This window comes from Pezoporus occidentalis, unplaced genomic scaffold (genome assembly GCF_034315485.1).
Source record: "Pezoporus occidentalis ecotype Australia unplaced genomic scaffold, CSIRO_AGI_Poc_V1 ctg362, whole genome shotgun sequence".
In the NCBI taxonomy this organism is placed as follows: Eukaryota; Metazoa; Chordata; class Aves; order Psittaciformes; family Psittacidae; genus Pezoporus; species Pezoporus occidentalis.
In genome coordinates this window covers 12,636-29,236 of record NW_026915614.1, presented here as the reverse complement: position 1 = coordinate 29,236, position 16,601 = coordinate 12,636, and the positions used below count along the sequence as shown (strand labels likewise).

The following is a 16,601-nucleotide window of genomic DNA, read 5'->3' as shown; positions in this document are numbered from 1 at the left end:
AGAAATACAGCAGGACTACCTATGGAATGACAAGGGAAAATGTGTCATCTTCCTACATCACTGCTGCATGCATATCACAGCATTTCTGGGAATGGAGAAAGGATACAATGACCTGAAATCTCCTTATCTCTAGGCAGCTGGATATAGCCCATTCTCAAATTGTATTTAGATGACTAAATCAAGTGCTTTTGGAATAACTGCCTAAGAGAGTGTTGTATGGATAGAACAGCATGTGTCTATCACTGCCTATTTTCCACAACTCTTCCTTCACAGGATAAAACACTTCACTGATTATACCTCAAACTGATTCCAGTAATCACTCCTAGAGGTGCAAAATGGCAGAGGTATCTGAGAGATCTCTCACGAAACATCTGAGAACACCAGAAATGTGTTAATACCAGGTCTCAGGGATTAAATCCAAAGTCTGAGCTAAATTAAATTGAAAACTTTAAGATACTTGCTTAATTACACATATCAAAATTCCATTTCTGATAGATCAGCTTCAGCTGGGGGCAGGGAGGATTTCCATCATTGCAAATATTTCAGTCAAGCTGATGAGCTACACTATTCCAGGACCCAGCCAGAAGCCAACAGCCACAACTGAACAGAGATTACAGGGGCAAATCCCAAGAGGCAGCACACCACTGTGGCTATTAATACATATTCTGACACTGAAGGCAAGTATCCCCAAAGTGACATCAGTCACATTGTCTACATTCTCAAGCCTGCCAGCCAAAAGAAGCCAAATAAGAGCAGCAGAACTGAACATTAACAGTTACCCACATCAGTGATGAGCTATCATGAGTTCAGCCACTAGATTTCAGCTACTGTCCAAAACCAGCTGTGCACACATCACCTCAGAGAGTCTCTGCAACAGCTACACTTTGCCAAAGTGTGATTTTGTACATAGCAGAGTGACACATCAACACCAGACCTAGCTACTGGTGGTAGCCAGAAACACAACAGAGGGAGAGGGTACTGCTAACCCCATGAAATCTCACAAGCAGCTGCTTCCTGAACAAGACTGACCCAAAACCTTTCCAATGAAAAGTGAAGCTTGGCAAGTCTGTCAAAGGCAATAAGGAAAGCACTGAAGTTTAAGCAAACGGGATCCAACCAGACCTTAAGATCAGTCATAGTTTTAAAGCCACAGGAATCACTGTAGATTAAATCTGTTCTCCTGCATAGCGATCCCCTCAGTAAATCTAACCTCTCAGAGGAATAAGTGACTGCTGGTACACAAGCTGGTGTGACAGTTAAATGCCAAAGAGGCTGTTCTGGTCAATAAGCTTCCAAAGACAAGTCAATAAGGATAATGAGAATATAGCATGAGAAGTTTGGCTTATTAAACCTGGAATTAAATCATGCATATTCCCATCTTTACCAGGCTGCTCTTCTGTGATTTCCCCTCCTTCCCATATTGGGCCAAAGAAAACACTGTACAACAATCATCCAAAACCGGACTCAAGATTCATGATGCTGCACCTGACCCCACTTAATTTCTGGCAATAGAAGAGGTAAGTAGTGTCAGAGGAGGAGGAGAAGGTCTCTCTACTCACCAGATGGCTCCTCCGGCTCGCTTTCATTCTCCTCTTCTGCAGGAGCTGGTGGAGGTGGTGGCGGCAGTTTCTTCTCTTTCTCAGCCTTAGCATTTCTCTCTTCTTCAGAGTAATACTCATCTTCTGACAGGTTTGCAAGACTCTCATCCATCTCTCTATACTCCACCTGTAAGAACCACCACAGAGGATAAACACACTGCAGATGTCTCTAAGTGTCACTGCTAAAATGAACACTGCGAACAACAAAACTGCCTATAGCTCAAAAGGCCTCAGTTACCTTGTCTTGTTACAGCTGCCGGGTTGTAAAATCTCCAACAGCTTAGTGAGCTCCCTGCTCTACCTCCACTAAAGTCTTCAGTACCCAACTGTCCAATAATAGGAACTTCCTGCTCCTACAGAGCCCAGTTTATTGGTATTTGTTACATTGTCATTCAACCTCTCTGGCTTTCTCCCCCTTCTTCACCTCCCTGTCAAGCCCAGGGGTAACAAATCACCTCTATGTCCAATCCATATATTCCAGATTCAATTCAGCTGTCAAACGTGGGTGACCAGACCTGTACACAAGATTCACTGAGGAAACCCCACATGGATTTCCTTGGGTGCATCTCACACTGGTTCAGAAACCAGGCTTTCTTCCCCAAGTTAGAAACTTTGTGTATTTCTACCTGTTGGAAAGGGAATAAACCACTTCTCAATATGCAGACATGGGAAAAAGAAAGAGAAAGCAGCTGTGACCCTCCAGCATCCTAGAGGTCACCTTGTGATGACCAAAGCAACTCTCCCTGTGTCTTCAGGAGATCGACACGTCTGCCACAGTCCAAGTTCATTAAGACAGGGCAAGAACGGGCACAATTCCCAACAGCACTGGGAAGTCGTGTACAGGAAAGCCTGAATTCAGTAAAACACCAACACCAACACACCAACATGAGCCACCTTTTAGATGCTCACGTTCCCTGTCCAGCACATTCACTTCTCACTGCCCAGCAAACGCTGCACCCCCAGGACCTTGTGAACCCAGGTTCTGAAGCAGGTTTCAATGATCCCACGGCACCATAAGTACATTATCACAGGTATTTAAACCCAACACAAACTGCTTCTGCCCTAAGGCCCTCTGAAGCCTCCCCTCCTCCTTGAGCTCACACAACTTGCAGAGAACTGAGTCCAACGAAAACTCCAAGCTTTTCCCTAGGTTTGTTTTCAACCTGGACACCCTCCTCAATTGAGGGCACCCCACAGACATTCACAGTAAGGTGACCCTGTGCTACCCTGAAGTGACGATGGGGAGATGCTCTGCCAAAAGAGATTACCACCCTTAGCAAACCCACAGACACTGCACTGATTCCTGCTTGTACACAGACAACTGTAAAGCAAGTAAAACCCAGGTATGGTGCATCTAGAGATCACAGAATGGTCTGGGTTGGAAGGGACCTTGAAGCTCCTCCAGCTCCAACCCCTGCCACGGGCAGGGACCCCTTCCACTAGAGCAGCTTGCTCCAAGCCCCTGTGTCCAACCTGGCCTTGAACACTGCCAGGGATGGGGCAGCCACAGCTTCTCTGGGCACCCTGTGCCAGCGCCTCAGCACCCTCCCAGGGAAGAGCTTCTGCCTAAGAGCTCATCTCAGTCTCCCCTCTGGCAGGTTCCAGGATGCACCAGGCTGACCTACCCAGCAACTCCTACATAGGTCGAGCTACCACATGGGATAGGAGCTCTGAAGAGGAAGTCATTCAGTGCCGTGCCTACAGCACAACAGAGTTCCCAGGAGTGTTTTCAGCTTCCGCATCGAACCCACCCAGCACGGGCACAGCAGAGCCTCAAAGCCTTCTGCAGGGAGCTTTCCAATGAAACTTCCACAAAAGAAATGGCGATTTCTCCATGCTCAGAGCAACTCCCGGCTGTTACACACCAGGCACACACAGAGGCACCAATCACCACAGGCTGTCTGCAGCCTCTAGAGTGCACCGACAAACCTCAGTTAACGCCCGGGCGGCACCGAGCGGCGGCGGGGCCCCAAGGGCCGCAACGCGCCCGCACGCAGCCCCGCACCCCGCACGCACCTTGGCCCGCTTGCGCCGGCTGGTCCTGCGGCCCTCGGGGGTCTCGGCGGTGCCCGTGGTCTCGGCGCCGGGCGCAGGGCCGGCCCCGGCTGCCGGCGGCTCGGACAGAGCGCCCGGGGGCGAGGCCCGCGGCGGCTCCTTCTTGCGGGGCGTGCGCTCCGCAGCGCCGCCGCTCTCGGCAGAGGAGCCCGGGGCCCCCGCGGCGGCGGGCGGAGGCACCGGAGCCTCAGGCCCGCCCTCGCCGCCCGCCGCCGCCTCCGCGCCCTTCTTGCCCCCCGACAGCATCGCCCCGGCCGCGCCGCACAAAGGAGCCCGAGCCGCGGAGCGAGGGAGGCCGCGCCGCGCCGCCGACTGACGTCACGTCCGGGCCGCACCGGGGCGGAAGGGAAGGGTCTGTGCCTCAGAGCTCAGCTCAGTCTCCCCTCGGGCAGGTTAAAGCCATTCCCCTTGGCCTGTCCCTACATCCCTTGTCCCAAGCCCCTCTCCAGGTTTCCTGCAGCCCCTTCAGGCACTGGAGCTGCTCTCAGGTCTCCCCTTCAGGAGCCTTCTCTTCTCCAGGCTGACCCAGCCCAGCTCTCTCAGCCTGGCTCCAGAGCAGGGATGCTGCAGCCCTCGCAGCAGCTCCGCGTCCCTCTTGTGCTGTTGCCCCAGAGCTGGACGCAGCCGAGAGGACACCAGAGATACAGCGCACAGATGGAGTTGTAGGTGGCAAAGCCAGGGTGCATCGCCGTGTTGGTGGCGCCTTGGCAGAGCTCACCCTGTGTGGGTGATGCAGCAGAGCAACAAATAGCAGCAGGCACTTGGCAGGTACAATGACTCTCCATGTGCCTACCACCGATTCTAATGGGGACCTGGCATTGTGATAACAGCAGCAGCATCTACCAACATAGTGCCCCAGAGGGACCCCAAACCCCCCCGTGCTCCGTAAGTACCCCAACACCCATCGATTATTTCATTCATTTTCATTCCTCAGGGATCTGTGTTGGGACCGGTCTTGTTCAACATCTTCATTGCTGACATGGACAGTGGGATTGAGCCCACCCTCAGCAAGACTGCCTATGACACCGAGCTGTGTGGTTCGGTTGATACCCTGGAGGGAAGGAATGCCATCCAGAGGGACCTCGACACGCTTGTGAGGTGGGCTGATGCCAACCTTATGGAGTTTAACCATGCCAAGTGCAAGGTCCTACACCTGGGTGGGAGCAATCCCAGGCACAGCTACAGGTTGGGCAGAGAAGAGATTCAGAGCAGCCCAAGGAGAAGGACTTGGGGATGTTGGTTGATGAGAAAATGAACATGAGCCGGCTTCAGTGTGTGCTCGCAGCCCAGAAAGCAACCGTGTCCTGGGCTGCATCAAAAGGAGCGTGACCAGCAGGTCATGGAGGTGATCCTGCCCCTCTACTCTGCTCTTGTGAGACCTCACCTGGAGCATTGTGTGCAGTTCTGGTGTCCTCAGCATAAAAAGGACATGGAACTGTTGGAACAAATCCAGAGGAGGCCACGAGGATGCTCAGGGGCTGGAGCACCTCCTGTATGGAGACAGGCTGAGAGAGTTGGGGCTGTTCAGCCTGGAGAAGAGAAGCTGCATGGAGATCTCAGAGCAGCTTCCAGTATCTGAAGGAGGGCTATAAGGATGCTGGGGATGGACTCTTCATTAGGGACTGCAGTGATAGGACAAGGGGTGATGGATACAAACTGAAACAAGGGAAGTTTAGATTGGATATAAAGAAGAAGTTCTTTACTGTGAGGGTGCTGAGGCACTGGAATGGGTTGCCCAGGGAAGCTGTGAATGCTCCATCCCTGGCAGTGTTCAAGGCCAGGTTGGACGAGGCCTTGGGTGCCATGGTTTAGTGTGAGGTGTCCCTGCCCATGGCAGGGGGGTTGGAACTGGCTGATCTTAAGGTCCTTTCCAACCCAAACCGTTCTGTGATTTCTATTCACTTCATTTACAATAACTCTCATTTGCTTTATTCAGTTTCATCCAAGTGTATTCGGGTTTCAGCCCCTTTCAGGCACTCGTTCCGCCGTTATTCAAGCTCTATTGATGCTGCACGCTGCGGCCCTCCCCAACCTCCGGCCGCCGCGGCCGAGCCGCCAGCACAGAGCGGCCGCTGGGCGGCGCCATCGCCACGGTACCAATGGCGGCGGCGGCGGCCCTGGCGCTGCTCTGTGCGGCCGCCGCGCTCGGCCCCGCGGTGCCCGCGCTCCGCTACCGCCCGGACTGGGCCAGCCTGGACGCGAGGCCGCTGCCGGCCTGGTTCGACCAGGCCAAGGTGGGGGTGTTCGTGCACTGGGGGGTGTTCTCCGTCCCGGCCTGGGGCTCCGAGTGGTTCTGGTGGCACTGGAGGGGCGAGCACCGAGCCGACTACGAGGGCTTCGTGCGGCGCCGCTTCCCTCCCGGTACCACCTACACCGACTTCGCTCCCCTCTTCACGGCCCACGACTTCCAGCCCCGCGACTGGGCCCGGCTCTTCCAGCGGGCTGGGGCCAGGTCAGTGCCGGGCCCTGAGGGGGTGGCGGGGCCCTGGTCACTGGGGGGGCCATGTCTGGGGGGGCCCAGCAGGATTCAGGGGTCCCAGAGGGGCTGGGGGGTCCCTGAGGAGCACACGGTGCTGAGGAGGTGATGGGTCTTGCTGCTTCGTAATCTTGACTCTTCCAGTGTTAAAACCCCTCTGTTCTTCTGTAGTCGCTTCTTTATTTCAAGGGTGATCAGAGAATCAAACAATCCCAGACTGGTTTGGGTTGGAAAGGACCTTAAGATCATCCAGCTCCAACCCCCTGCCATGGGCAGGGACACCTCACACTAAACCATGGCACCCAAGGCTCTGTCCAACCTGGCCTTGAACACCACCAGGGATGGAGCATTCACAGCTTCCCTGGGCAACCCATTCCAGTGCCTCAGCACCCTCACTGTAAAGAACTTCTTCCTTAGATCCAATCTAAACTTCCCCTGTTTCAGTTTTAACCCATCACCTCTTGTCCTATCCCTAAGTCTCTAATGAAGAGCCCCTCTCCAGCACCCTTGTAGCCCCCTTCAGACACTGGAAGCTGCTCTGAGGTCTCCACACTGCTTCTCTTCTCCAGGCTGAACAGCCCCGATGTTCTCAGTCTGGCTCCATACAGGAGGTGCTTCAGCCCCTGAGCATCCTCGTGGCCTCTTCTGGACTTGCTCCAACAGCTCCGTGTCCTGATGCTGAGGACACCAGAACTGCACCCAGTGCTGCACGGGGGGTCTCACTCCAGTGAGCTCTCAAAGAGGGTTCCTCACAGCATGGTTCTTCAGCCCCTTGCTTTTACACTGACTTGGGCCTGCCAGGGAGGCTGGGGAATGTCTCGGGTATTTCCTTTGTCCTGATGAAGTACGTTGTTTTCCCCCCAGGTATGTGGTACTGACCGCGAAGCATCACGAAGGCTTCACCAACTGGGGGTCATCCGTGTCCTGGAACTGGAATTCTCTGGACACGGGGCCCCACCGGGATCTGGTAGGAGAGCTGGGACAAGCCCTCAGGGAGAGGTACGGCACTGCCAAACTCTGCTGTTGCTGTCGTTTGAATTCTCCTGGCTGCTCTTGGCAAACAGTGGAAGATCATTAGTTTAATATAAGGAAAACAGTGTCCTGAGGTCTTCTGTGAAGTAGTAATGCGAATAACCTGATCTGCCTCTGGTTCTTAATCCCTCCTGCCAGCCTAACCCTTTCCTCTGTGTTCTCTGTCCTTCAGCAACATCCGCTATGGGCTGTATCACTCCCTGTTAGAGTGGTTTAATCCACTCTATTTAGCTGACAAAGAAAGTGGCTTCAAGACCCAGAACTTCGTTCTGAAGAAGACGATGCCAGAACTTTATGATCTCGTCCTAAAGTAAGAGCTACGACTGCTTAGAAGTCAAGAGCACTTCCTGGCTTCAGTAATGTAGAGAAAGATGCAGAGAAGAGAGGGCACAAATGTTAATTCTTTGTGTGAAGCATAAACCTGGTAATGGCAGGCAGTAGGAAGAGGAAATGAAGCTACGCTCCATCACCAGAAACACAGTGTTCCTTTGTGGGAGGAGGAAATGAGCCACTGTGAAGTAACACTCATCTCTCTGTTAGATACAAACCTGATTTGATTTGGTCGGATGGAGACTGGGATGCTCCAGAGTCATACTGGAATTCTACCTCTTTCCTTGCCTGGCTCTATAACGACAGTCCTGTCAAGGTATCACTTTCAGCTGTCGCTCACAGCCAGTGTTTTATGGGTATGGGAGGTTTGGGAGCAGTGAGATATGAATGGGATCAAATCAGAAACGCACTGCAGATACCACATGTGCCTTATTCTTTCACATGCACAAAAGCCTAAACCGTGTTCCTTGGGAAGACTCCAGTGTCCTTTACAGCACACACATGAGAGGCTCAGAGCCCAGGAACCTTCTTGCCTCAACTTCTGCAAATACTGTGAGTGAATAGAGAGAGGTTCTCCCAGACTGGATTCCAGCCTTCTCTGGAGGATCCTCGCTCTCATTCTGTTGATTACACAGTGGGGTTTAGGTGCTTACCTCCTGAGATGCCTTTGCTAACTTAGGAGGGATAATGCAGGCTGAAAAGGGCGAACAGTCTCCCCACTGAACTGAGTTTCTTCTTTCAGGACACTGTTGTTGTTAATGATCGCTGGTGCAGTAACTGCTCGTGCCATCACGGAGGCTACTACAACTGTGCTGACAAGTACAAGCCAGGGACTCTGCCAGCTCACAAGTGGGAGATGTGCTCCTCCATTGACAAGCTGTCCTGGGGCTATCGGAGCAACATGAACATTGCAGAGTTAATGGATGAAGGAAGCATCATTGAGGTAAGAAATCTGGAACCAGTATAACAGGTGTAAGGGGGTTTACTGAGAATTAGAGGTTTCCTTCGGCCTTCTGCTTGCCGAAAGAGTTGTTGTGTTCCACACAATCAGGCTGGAGCTAAAGGAGCAGCTGATGAGGACAAAGCCTTCCTCAGATTCCTTTTCTCTCAGAGGTGATTATAATGCCATTTGTTATCTTGGTTTATCTGTCACAGGAGCTAGTGCAGACTGTGAGTTTTGGAGGCAACTACCTGCTCAATGTGGGACCTACAAAAGAAGGGGTGATTGTTCCCATCTTCCAAGACAGACTTCTGGCCCTTGGGAGGTGGCTGGACACTAATGGGGAGGCGATTTATGAAACGAAGCCATGGAGGGTACAGATGGAGAACAGCACAGACACAGTGTGGTAAGGACCCTGCTGCATGGTGTCATCTGAGCTGGCATGGCTTCCTTACCTGTTCTTACATTTAGTGTGCTCTGAAGTGTTGCCATCAGGTGCAGATGGCACTGCAGCAGTATGCTACAATTGAAGTGCTCAGGTACTGCCCCAAGGTCTTCCCTAGTTTGAATTGCACGAATGTAGTTCATCTGAACACACACAGTTTGTAAACGTAGAGATGTTTGCTTTTAAGCTGCTACAGAATGGTACTGATCATTGTTACCCAACTGAGAAGGGCAACAGTGAACCAGAAACTGCTACAAACCAGAGTTATTTTGTTTCCTGCAGTGGGTTCCGGGTAGGAATGCAGGGCAAAGAGCAGCATATCCGCTCATGACCGCAGCTGAGGCAAGAACAGATTAGCAAATGACACGTGGACTTTGTTTCGGTATCATCAGCCAGTGCTGCCTGGCCAAATGGTGGGTCCAACGTGTCAGGTTTTGGGATGAGGGGAAAGTAGGGGACCGCTGAGCTGTGGCAATAGGCAGTTGGTGTCCTTGTGCCATCTGGGATGGGGAAACTCGTATTTGTTCTCTCTCTTAGAATCATAGAATAGTTCAGGTTGGAAAGGACCTTAAGATCATTCAGTTCCAACCCTCTGCCATGGGCAGGGACACCTCACACTGAACCAGGTCACCCAAGGCTCTGTCCAACCTGGCCTTGAGCACTGCCAGGGATGGAGCATTCACAACCTCCCCGGGCAACCCATTCCAGTGCCTCCCTTACAGTAAAGAACTTCTTCCTTAGATCCAATCTAAACTTCCCCTGTTTCAGTTTGAACCCGTTACCCCTTGTCCTATCCCTACAGTCCCTAATGAAGATTCCCTCCCCAGCATCCTTATAGTCCCAGCACCCTTATATAGCCTCTTATGTGGCTCTTGACCTCGCTCTTATAGGTACACTTCTAAGGGACCTGTTGTCTACGCCATCTTTCTGCTCTGGCCTCGGGACAACGTTCTGGGGCTGTCCTCACCTGCTCCATCCCCAGACACACAAGTAAGGAGCTTGGAAAACAGATAACACCCTCTGAGAGCCTGTCCTGGGCACGTGTGGGCTGGGAAGGGTCCAGCCTGGCTTCATTTGGAAACTGGGGAGAGCGTGGAAGTTGTCATCCTGTGCTTCTTGCTCTGGGGTGCTCTGGCCTGCCTCCACATCCTCGCAGCATCCCAGATTATTCTCCAGCCTTTGGCTCACTGTTAACACAGGGCATTGGGTACGATTTATGAGGACAAGCTTATTGTGTGCCACAAAGCAAGCAAGACAGTTCTCCCCCAGAGCTTTTTGATCCAATTGGCCCAGAGAGGTTAATAACAAGCCTCACACACAGAAGGGATCACTGGTCTTGCGTCTCCAATTCAAATCGGGTACACTGACCCCTCATTGGAGTGACGCAAATGCTGGGGTGCCCTTTGCTCTAAACAAACAGGGCTGAAGCCTGCACGGTAAAAACAGCAACTGAGCATTTCCCCTGCCCTCCTCTGCAGGTGACCATGTTGGGGCTTGTGGGAACACTGAAGTGGCAAAAGTCCCCTGGTGAAGGACTGCTCGTAACACTGCCCTGCATGCCTCCATCCCCCCAGTCTGGCTGGGCCCTCAAGCTTGAGGGTGTGAAGTGATGGCTGCAGGATGGAAGCTGCAATCTGCCCCTGCCTTCCCCTCAGACTGAATCCAGGAGGATTTTTCAGTTATTGTTGAATAAATTGGTTTTCTCATAAGAGAATCTCTCTTTCAGTCCCTTTTGCCTGTGATTTGGGTGTCAAGGGGCCATGTTTGAAGAGATCTAGAAGAAATCAGCTATAGAAAATCGTGGTCTAATACAGATCCATTATTTATATTTTGGGGGAGGCAGCTGTAAGCAGAAAAGGTTTGTTCTGATGTGCTCAATTGATGGAATCGTAGAATCAGAGGTTAGAAAAGACCTTTAAGGTCATAAAGTCCAACCATTTCCTAGCACTACCAAGGCCATCACTAACCCATGGCACTGAGGCCTCATCTCCATGGTGTGTGAACACTTGCAGGGACGGTGACTGCAGCCCTGCCCTGGGCAGCCTGTTCCAATGCCTGAGCACCCTCTGGGGAAAGAATTGTTCCTCAGCTCCATCTAAACCTGCCCTGGTGCAGCTTGAGGCCGGTTCCTCTTGTCCCATCCCTTGTTCCTTGGGAGCAGAGCCCAGCCCCTCCTGGCTCCATCCTCCTGTCAGGCAGTTGTAGGGAGCCATCAGGGCCCCCCTGAGCCTTCTCGTCTGCAGACTGAACCCCTCAGGTCCCTCAGCCGTTCCCCATCACACTTGTGCTCCAGGCCCTGCACCAGCTCCGTTGCCCTTCTCTGGCCCCACTGCAGCACCTCAGTTGCCAAACAGCGATCTGTACTGAGAAACCTCTGTGGACTGGAGAACTGGCACTGGCTGCCAGTGACGTGCTCACGGGGCATCGCCCTGGCTCTCGTGCTGATGCTGATACAAACGCGGAGCCAGGTTAAGAAGGGAAAACAGGGTGATGGCTCCTTTGCCAACCCGGTCACGCCAGTAGCTTCTGGTGCAAGGGGGCGCCCATCCAAAACAAACACGCGGTGCCTATTTAGGGGCACGGGCCAGCGGGAAAGCCACCGTGTGATGAGCAGCTCCCGAGCGGCCGCACGGTGCCGGTGCCGGACGGGAACATGCCGCAGTGCGACACGGGCTCGATGGCGCGGGACGGCACGCGGGGACCGGTACGAGCGGGGTCCTTCTCGGGGGGGGGGGGCAGCGAGCGGGGAACCGGGACCGGGATGGGGACCAGGGTCGGGACCCACGGGGGGAGCTCGGCAGAGCCGCTGTCATGTGATCACACACACCCCCTCGGGTCACGTGAGAGGGGTCGGACATGGCGGCGGCGCGGCGGCTGCTCCCTCGCTGGGCGGTGCCGTTGCGGCCGGTGAGGGGGATCCGGGGTTCGCGGGTTCGGGGCCCGGGGCCGGGGCTCGGAGCTCGGGGCTCTCCTGACGCCCTCCCTCTGTCTCCAGGTCAGCTCCGCGGCGGCATCCGGAGCCCTCCCGAAACGGGTGAAGGTGGTGGAGGTGGGGCCGCGCGATGGGCTCCAGAACGAGAAGGTACGGACGGGAGCGGGGCTGCTCCGAGCACGGGGGCCGTGGTGCCAGCAGCAGCCTGTCCTGGGTGGGTTTTGTTCCGAAACGCCGCTTTTTGTGGCAATAACAACCGGGAGTGGTTCTCTTCTTCTCAGAACGTTGTTCCGACACCGGTGAAAATCAGTTTAATCAACATGTTGGGCGAGACGGGGCTCCAGGTCATAGAGGCAACCAGCTTTGTGTCCCCCAAGTGGGTTCCTCAGGTCAGTATTGAAGTGTTCGGTAGAACCGTGTGGTAAAAGATGCCTCCTCATAGGGAGTAACATGGTCAAAAGCTTCTGCTTGCTCCCAAATCCCCACACTGGGAAAGACCAAAGCCAAATAAAGGTGTTTGCGACATCGCAGCCCTTTGGACCCAGAGGAGGAGCACGCAGCAGCTCGGGTCCCAGCAGTGTCTGTGTGCGGGTGACTGAGCTGTGCTCCCGCGCTGGGTGCAGCCCTGCTGCCTCTTCAGGGGCCCGTTGCTCTGGTTCCGAAACAGTTCCGTCCCCATCGTAAAAAGAGGGTTTAGAAATGATTTCTCATTCACCGAGGTGGGTGTTGTCGCCCTCAGAAACCTCTCCCTGTTCCCCTTGCAGATGGCTGACCATACCGAAGTCATGCAAGGAATCACCCAGCTGCCTGGTGTGAGTTACCCTGTGCTCACCCCGAACCTGAAGGGATTCCAGGCTGCGGTAAGAGGTGGCAGCATCAGGACATTCCCAGTGTTCCCAGGCTCTGGTTAAGGATGGGAACTCTATCTTCCATCCCGCAGGCAGCAGTCTCATCTTGTAGTTCCTTTCCAAGGGATTGTTTTGCTGGGGGAGTAAGGATCTGTTGTTTGGAAGTAGAGGATCTTAAGGTCCTTTCCAACCCTAACTATTCATGAGTCTATAATAGAAAAGACCTTCAAACATCTTCTATTGTTAAAAAGACACCTGTTTGAATTGGCAGTGGTGCTGTCAGTCTTACCTGCATGTCCCACAGCACTCCTGACTACACCCAGCTTTACTGCTGACTCTGTAAGCTTACACTTCTTTGATGTGAGACTTGGATCTCATCATGGTTTTGCTATAGAATGAACTGAGGAAAGAACTGGGTTATTCAGGAGGAAAGTGGGGGAGACTTTTTGATAGAATGGGAGCATTGCAGTTGTGTTTGTCCTTCCCCTTGCAAGAGAAATCAGCTCACTTGAAGTTGTGCTTTCTGCTGGCAGGTGGCAGCGGGAGCCAAAGAAGTGTCCATCTTTGGGGCAGCATCTGAGCTCTTCACCAAGAAGAACATCAACTGCTCCATAGATGAGAGTCTGGAGCGGTTCAGTGAAGTGATGGCAGCAGCGAGAGCAGCCAACGTTCCTGTCCGTGGGTGAGGGATTCCTGCTGCAGGCAGAGATGTAACTGCCCCGCTTCCTCCTTGTGGAGCTGGCCTGGGCAGCGCAGGGGGATTGCTTTTCAGTTTTACCTGGTTTTGGGGGGTGTCTCTACTGGGATGGGTGCAGGACATGGGAGCTCAGTGCATGGAGAAGCATTGGTGTGGGAACAGTCACATAACACCCTGGCTTTTGGACTAGGAAATGAATTCTTCCGTTGTATGGAGCATGTGAGGTGCAGCACGAGCCCTGACCTGGCCGGTACAATCTCACTGCAGTTCTCTAGCTAAGGGTGTATTTTTTAACCACAGATACGTTTCCTGTGTCCTTGGCTGTCCCTACGAGGGGAAGATTTCTGCAGCTAAAGTTGCAGAGGTGAGTTCATCGGCTGGGTGGGGTTTGTCTTGCTTTTATGGAACTGACTTGGACACTGAGGGTTAAATGGTGTCCAACCATTGAACTGGACTGAGGGGAGACTGGGGAAGGCTACAGGGAGCTGCCACCACGGCGGGGAGGGCTGAGTGGAGCTGGAATGGATGGGAATTCAGGGAGCTGTGGGGACCCGGAGATGTTTGATCCTGGAGAAGAGTCCCCATGGTGCTGCGTTCCAGGGAAGCGTGCACTGATCCCTGTGTACAGCCAGTGTCCCTCTTTGGGGAATGGGATGACCAGGCTGCCTTCTCAGTAAACACCTTGGCTTTTGGACAGGTCTCGAAGAAGATGTACTCCATGGGATGCTATGAGATTTCCCTCGGTGACACCATTGGCATTGGGACCCCGGGGAGCATGAAGGAGATGCTGACAGCTGTCATGAAGGAGGTGCCAGTTGGGGCTCTGGCTGTTCACTGCCACGATACCTACGGGCAGGCTCTTGCCAACATCTTGGTAGCACTTCAGGTAAGATCCTTGCTTTGGAGTGTTGCATCTTTCCGTGTTTATTTGGGGCTCGGTTTTGTGCTTGCTGTAAGCTGTGGATTTGAGGGGTAGGATGAGGCACAGTTCATTGTTTAAGGGTTTACTGATGGTGGGGTCATTTGCAGATGGGTGTGAGCGTGGTTGATGCTTCCGTCGCTGGCCTTGGAGGCTGCCCCTATGCCCAAGGAGCATCGGGAAACGTTGCCACAGAGGACTTGGTGTACATGCTGCACGGGCTGGGCATCCACACGGTAAGCACCAGCCTGCAGCAGCTGAGCCCCTCGCACTGTGCCTCTGCTTGGGCTTCAGCAGGGGTGCAGAATGTGACCCAGGGAGACTGAGCGAAGCGGGTAGAGCTATGGAGGATCCCTCTGGGTCTGGTGGGGGCCTTGTTGTGCCGTGCCAAGCCCACTCCTCCGCCCTTTTCCAGCGCGTTTGATTTCACCCTCACTGTCTGAGTCACACCAGTGAGCAGCAGGCACCCAGGGCCTTGTGAAAGCACCCACTGGGACCCCTTCACCCCTGCTGGTCTGTTATGGGGCAGTGTGACTGGCAGAGCTGGTGCTAAGGAGTGTCCTGTCTTTCTTCCCATAAAGGGTGTGGATCTGCAGAAGCTGATGGATGCGGGCACGTTTATTTGCAGTGCTCTCAACAGACGAACCAATTCCAAAGTGTCCCAGGCCTCTTGCAGACTGTGATACCAAATGGAGTTTCTCCTTGGACCAAGAAGAAAGCAAGGATCCAGGCTGGCTGGGTTTCCCCTCTGATCATGGGTGCCCTTTCCAGACTCAGTGCTTGGGAGGAAATGCATAATCCACCAGAATCAGTGATGAAATGAGAAGAAACAAACCCCAGGACTACTGTGTGCAACCTTGATGCCATCAGCCATCTGCCTTAGGGAAGGGAGGATGCGATGGGCTGGGGGAGCCGCAGCCCGTGCCTGGGAGCTGTGGTCTCCAGCACCAGCTCAGAACAGGGTCTGGTAACTTCTGCCTTGAGAGTGTGTTGCCGTCATGCTACCAGCAGGGGATAAAGCACAGCTTTTGCCATTGGAGCCCGTCTCCAGGTCAGGCTCGACCCCTCTTCCCTTCTCTCTCCTCACTACAGATGCTAAGGCTGAAACCAAAGGACTCCCCTTCCTCATTCAAGTGCCAGGGGCAGCCTTGGACCTTCTGCCTTAGTGTTTAGGGGTTGTCGTCATGGGCTGTATCTGTTGTAAGGTACTTCTAACTACCGGGAGTAATGAACACCTTATTTAATATTCTAAACTGTTAGAAATTGAGTAGAATTAAATGAGCTAAGGAGCTTTTGCTGCTGGTTTGGTGCCTTTTCCATTCACCCTGGGCTGGGGCAGTGTGGAACACACGTGTTCTGTGCACAGCTGTGTGTGTCCTGTGCACAGCTGTGTGTGTTCTGTGCACAGCTGTGTGTGTTCTGTGCGCATGTGTGTCCTGTGCAGAGCTGTGTGTGTCCTGTGCACAGCTGTGTGTGTTCTGTGCACATGTGTGTCCTGTGCACAGCTGTGTGTGTTCTGTGCACATGTGTGTCCTGTGCACAGCTGTGTGTGTTCTGTGCACATGTATGTGTCCTGTGCACAGCTGTGTGTGTCCTGTGCACATGTATGTGTCCTGTGCACAGCTGTGTGTGTCCTGTGCACATGTATGTGTCCTGTGCACAGCTGTGTGTGTTCTGTGCACATGTGTGTCCTGTGCACAGCTGTGTGTGTTCTGTGCACATGTGTGTCCTGTGCACAGCTGTGTGTGTTCTGTGCACATGTATGTTCTGTGCTTATGTGTATGTTCTGTGCACACCTGTATGTGTTCTGTGCACGTGTGTGTTCTGTGCACACATGTTCTATGCACACACGTGTTCTATGCACACACATGTTCTATGCACACACGCGTTCTGTGCACACACATGTTCTATGCACACACATGTTCTATGCACACACGCGTTCTGTGCACACACGCGTTCTATGCACACACACGTGTTCTATGCACACACATTCTGTGCACACACGTGTTCTATGCACACACACGTGTTCTATGCACACACGTGTTCTATGCACACGCGTGTTCTATACACACACATGTTCTGTGCACACACGTGTTCTGTGCACACACGTGTTCTGTGCACACACATGTTCTATGCACACACGTGTTCTGTGCACACACATGTTCTATGCACACACATGTGTTCTATGCACACACGTGTTCTATGCACACACATGTTCTATGCACACACATGTTCTATGCACACACGTGTTCTATGCACACACGTGTTCTATGCACACACATGTTCTATGCACACACATGTTCTATACACACACATGTTCTGTGCACAC

The 16,601-nt window shown here is 53.2% G+C and overlaps 3 protein-coding genes across 5 annotated transcripts in view; 2 read left to right on the top strand and 1 right to left on the bottom strand.

The window, feature by feature from the left end:
* KDM1A (lysine demethylase 1A) overlaps positions 1-3,914 on the bottom strand; it is a 28,364-nt gene extending 24,450 nt beyond the window's left edge. For both annotated transcript variants that reach the window (XM_062630971.1, XM_062630972.1), the window contains exons 1-2: positions 3,615-3,914; positions 1,560-1,725 (exon numbers count right to left, since the gene is read on the bottom strand). In XM_062630971.1, the coding sequence (XP_062486955.1) occupies positions 1,560-1,725; positions 3,615-3,899 (451 nt within the window). In that variant the 5' untranslated portion in view covers positions 3,900-3,914. The remainder of the gene's footprint in view (positions 1-1,559; positions 1,726-3,614) is intronic.
* A 1,819-nt stretch (positions 3,915-5,733) lies between these two features.
* FUCA1 (alpha-L-fucosidase 1) lies at positions 5,734-10,590 on the top strand. The gene is made up of 8 exons (XM_062630945.1): positions 5,734-6,105; positions 6,994-7,128; positions 7,334-7,471; positions 7,702-7,807; positions 8,234-8,434; positions 8,647-8,837; positions 9,767-9,866; positions 10,355-10,590. Exons 1-8 carry the CDS (start codon positions 5,753-5,755, stop codon positions 10,484-10,486), a joined length of 1,356 nt encoding a protein of 451 aa, XP_062486929.1. The 5' UTR covers positions 5,734-5,752; the 3' UTR covers positions 10,487-10,590.
* An 832-nt stretch (positions 10,591-11,422) lies between these two features.
* On the top strand, positions 11,423-15,567 carry HMGCL (3-hydroxy-3-methylglutaryl-CoA lyase). Of its 2 annotated transcripts, none has more exons than XM_062630947.1 (9): positions 11,423-11,580; positions 11,872-11,958; positions 12,090-12,197; positions 12,573-12,668; positions 13,190-13,338; positions 13,654-13,717; positions 14,051-14,239; positions 14,383-14,508; positions 14,854-15,567. In XM_062630947.1, the coding sequence occupies exons 1-9, from the start codon at positions 11,530-11,532 to the stop codon at positions 14,953-14,955; spliced, it is 972 nt and encodes a 323-aa protein (XP_062486931.1). In that variant the 5' UTR covers positions 11,423-11,529; the 3' UTR covers positions 14,956-15,567. The 2 variants fall into 2 exon arrangements, with proteins under 2 accessions (XP_062486931.1, XP_062486933.1); XM_062630949.1 differs by lacking the exon at positions 11,423-11,580 and adding an exon at positions 11,701-11,783.
* The last annotated feature ends 1,034 nt before the right edge of the window (positions 15,568-16,601 follow it).

What these genes read in the sequence shown, in the direction of transcription:
- FUCA1 (XM_062630945.1), top strand. Translation starts at nt 5,753, where the DNA reads ATGGCGGCGGCGGCGGCCCTGGCGCTGCTCTGTGCGGCCGCCGCGCTC. An exon ending in ATAACGACAGTCCTGTCAAG is followed by an intron (nt 7,808 to 8,233) that starts GTATCACTTTCA and finishes TTCTTCTTTCAG; the next exon opens with GACACTGTTGTTGTTAATGA. An exon ending in AACAGCACAGACACAGTGTG is followed by an intron (nt 8,838 to 9,766) that starts GTAAGGACCCTG and finishes TCGCTCTTATAG; the next exon opens with GTACACTTCTAAGGGACCTG.
- HMGCL (XM_062630947.1), top strand. Translation starts at nt 11,530, where the DNA reads ATGCCGCAGTGCGACACGGGCTCGATGGCGCGGGACGGCACGCGGGGA. An exon ending in GGGACGGCACGCGGGGACCG is followed by an intron (nt 11,581 to 11,871) that starts GTACGAGCGGGG and finishes CTCTGTCTCCAG; the next exon opens with GTCAGCTCCGCGGCGGCATC. An exon ending in CTGCAGCTAAAGTTGCAGAG is followed by an intron (nt 13,718 to 14,050) that starts GTGAGTTCATCG and finishes GCTTTTGGACAG; the next exon opens with GTCTCGAAGAAGATGTACTC.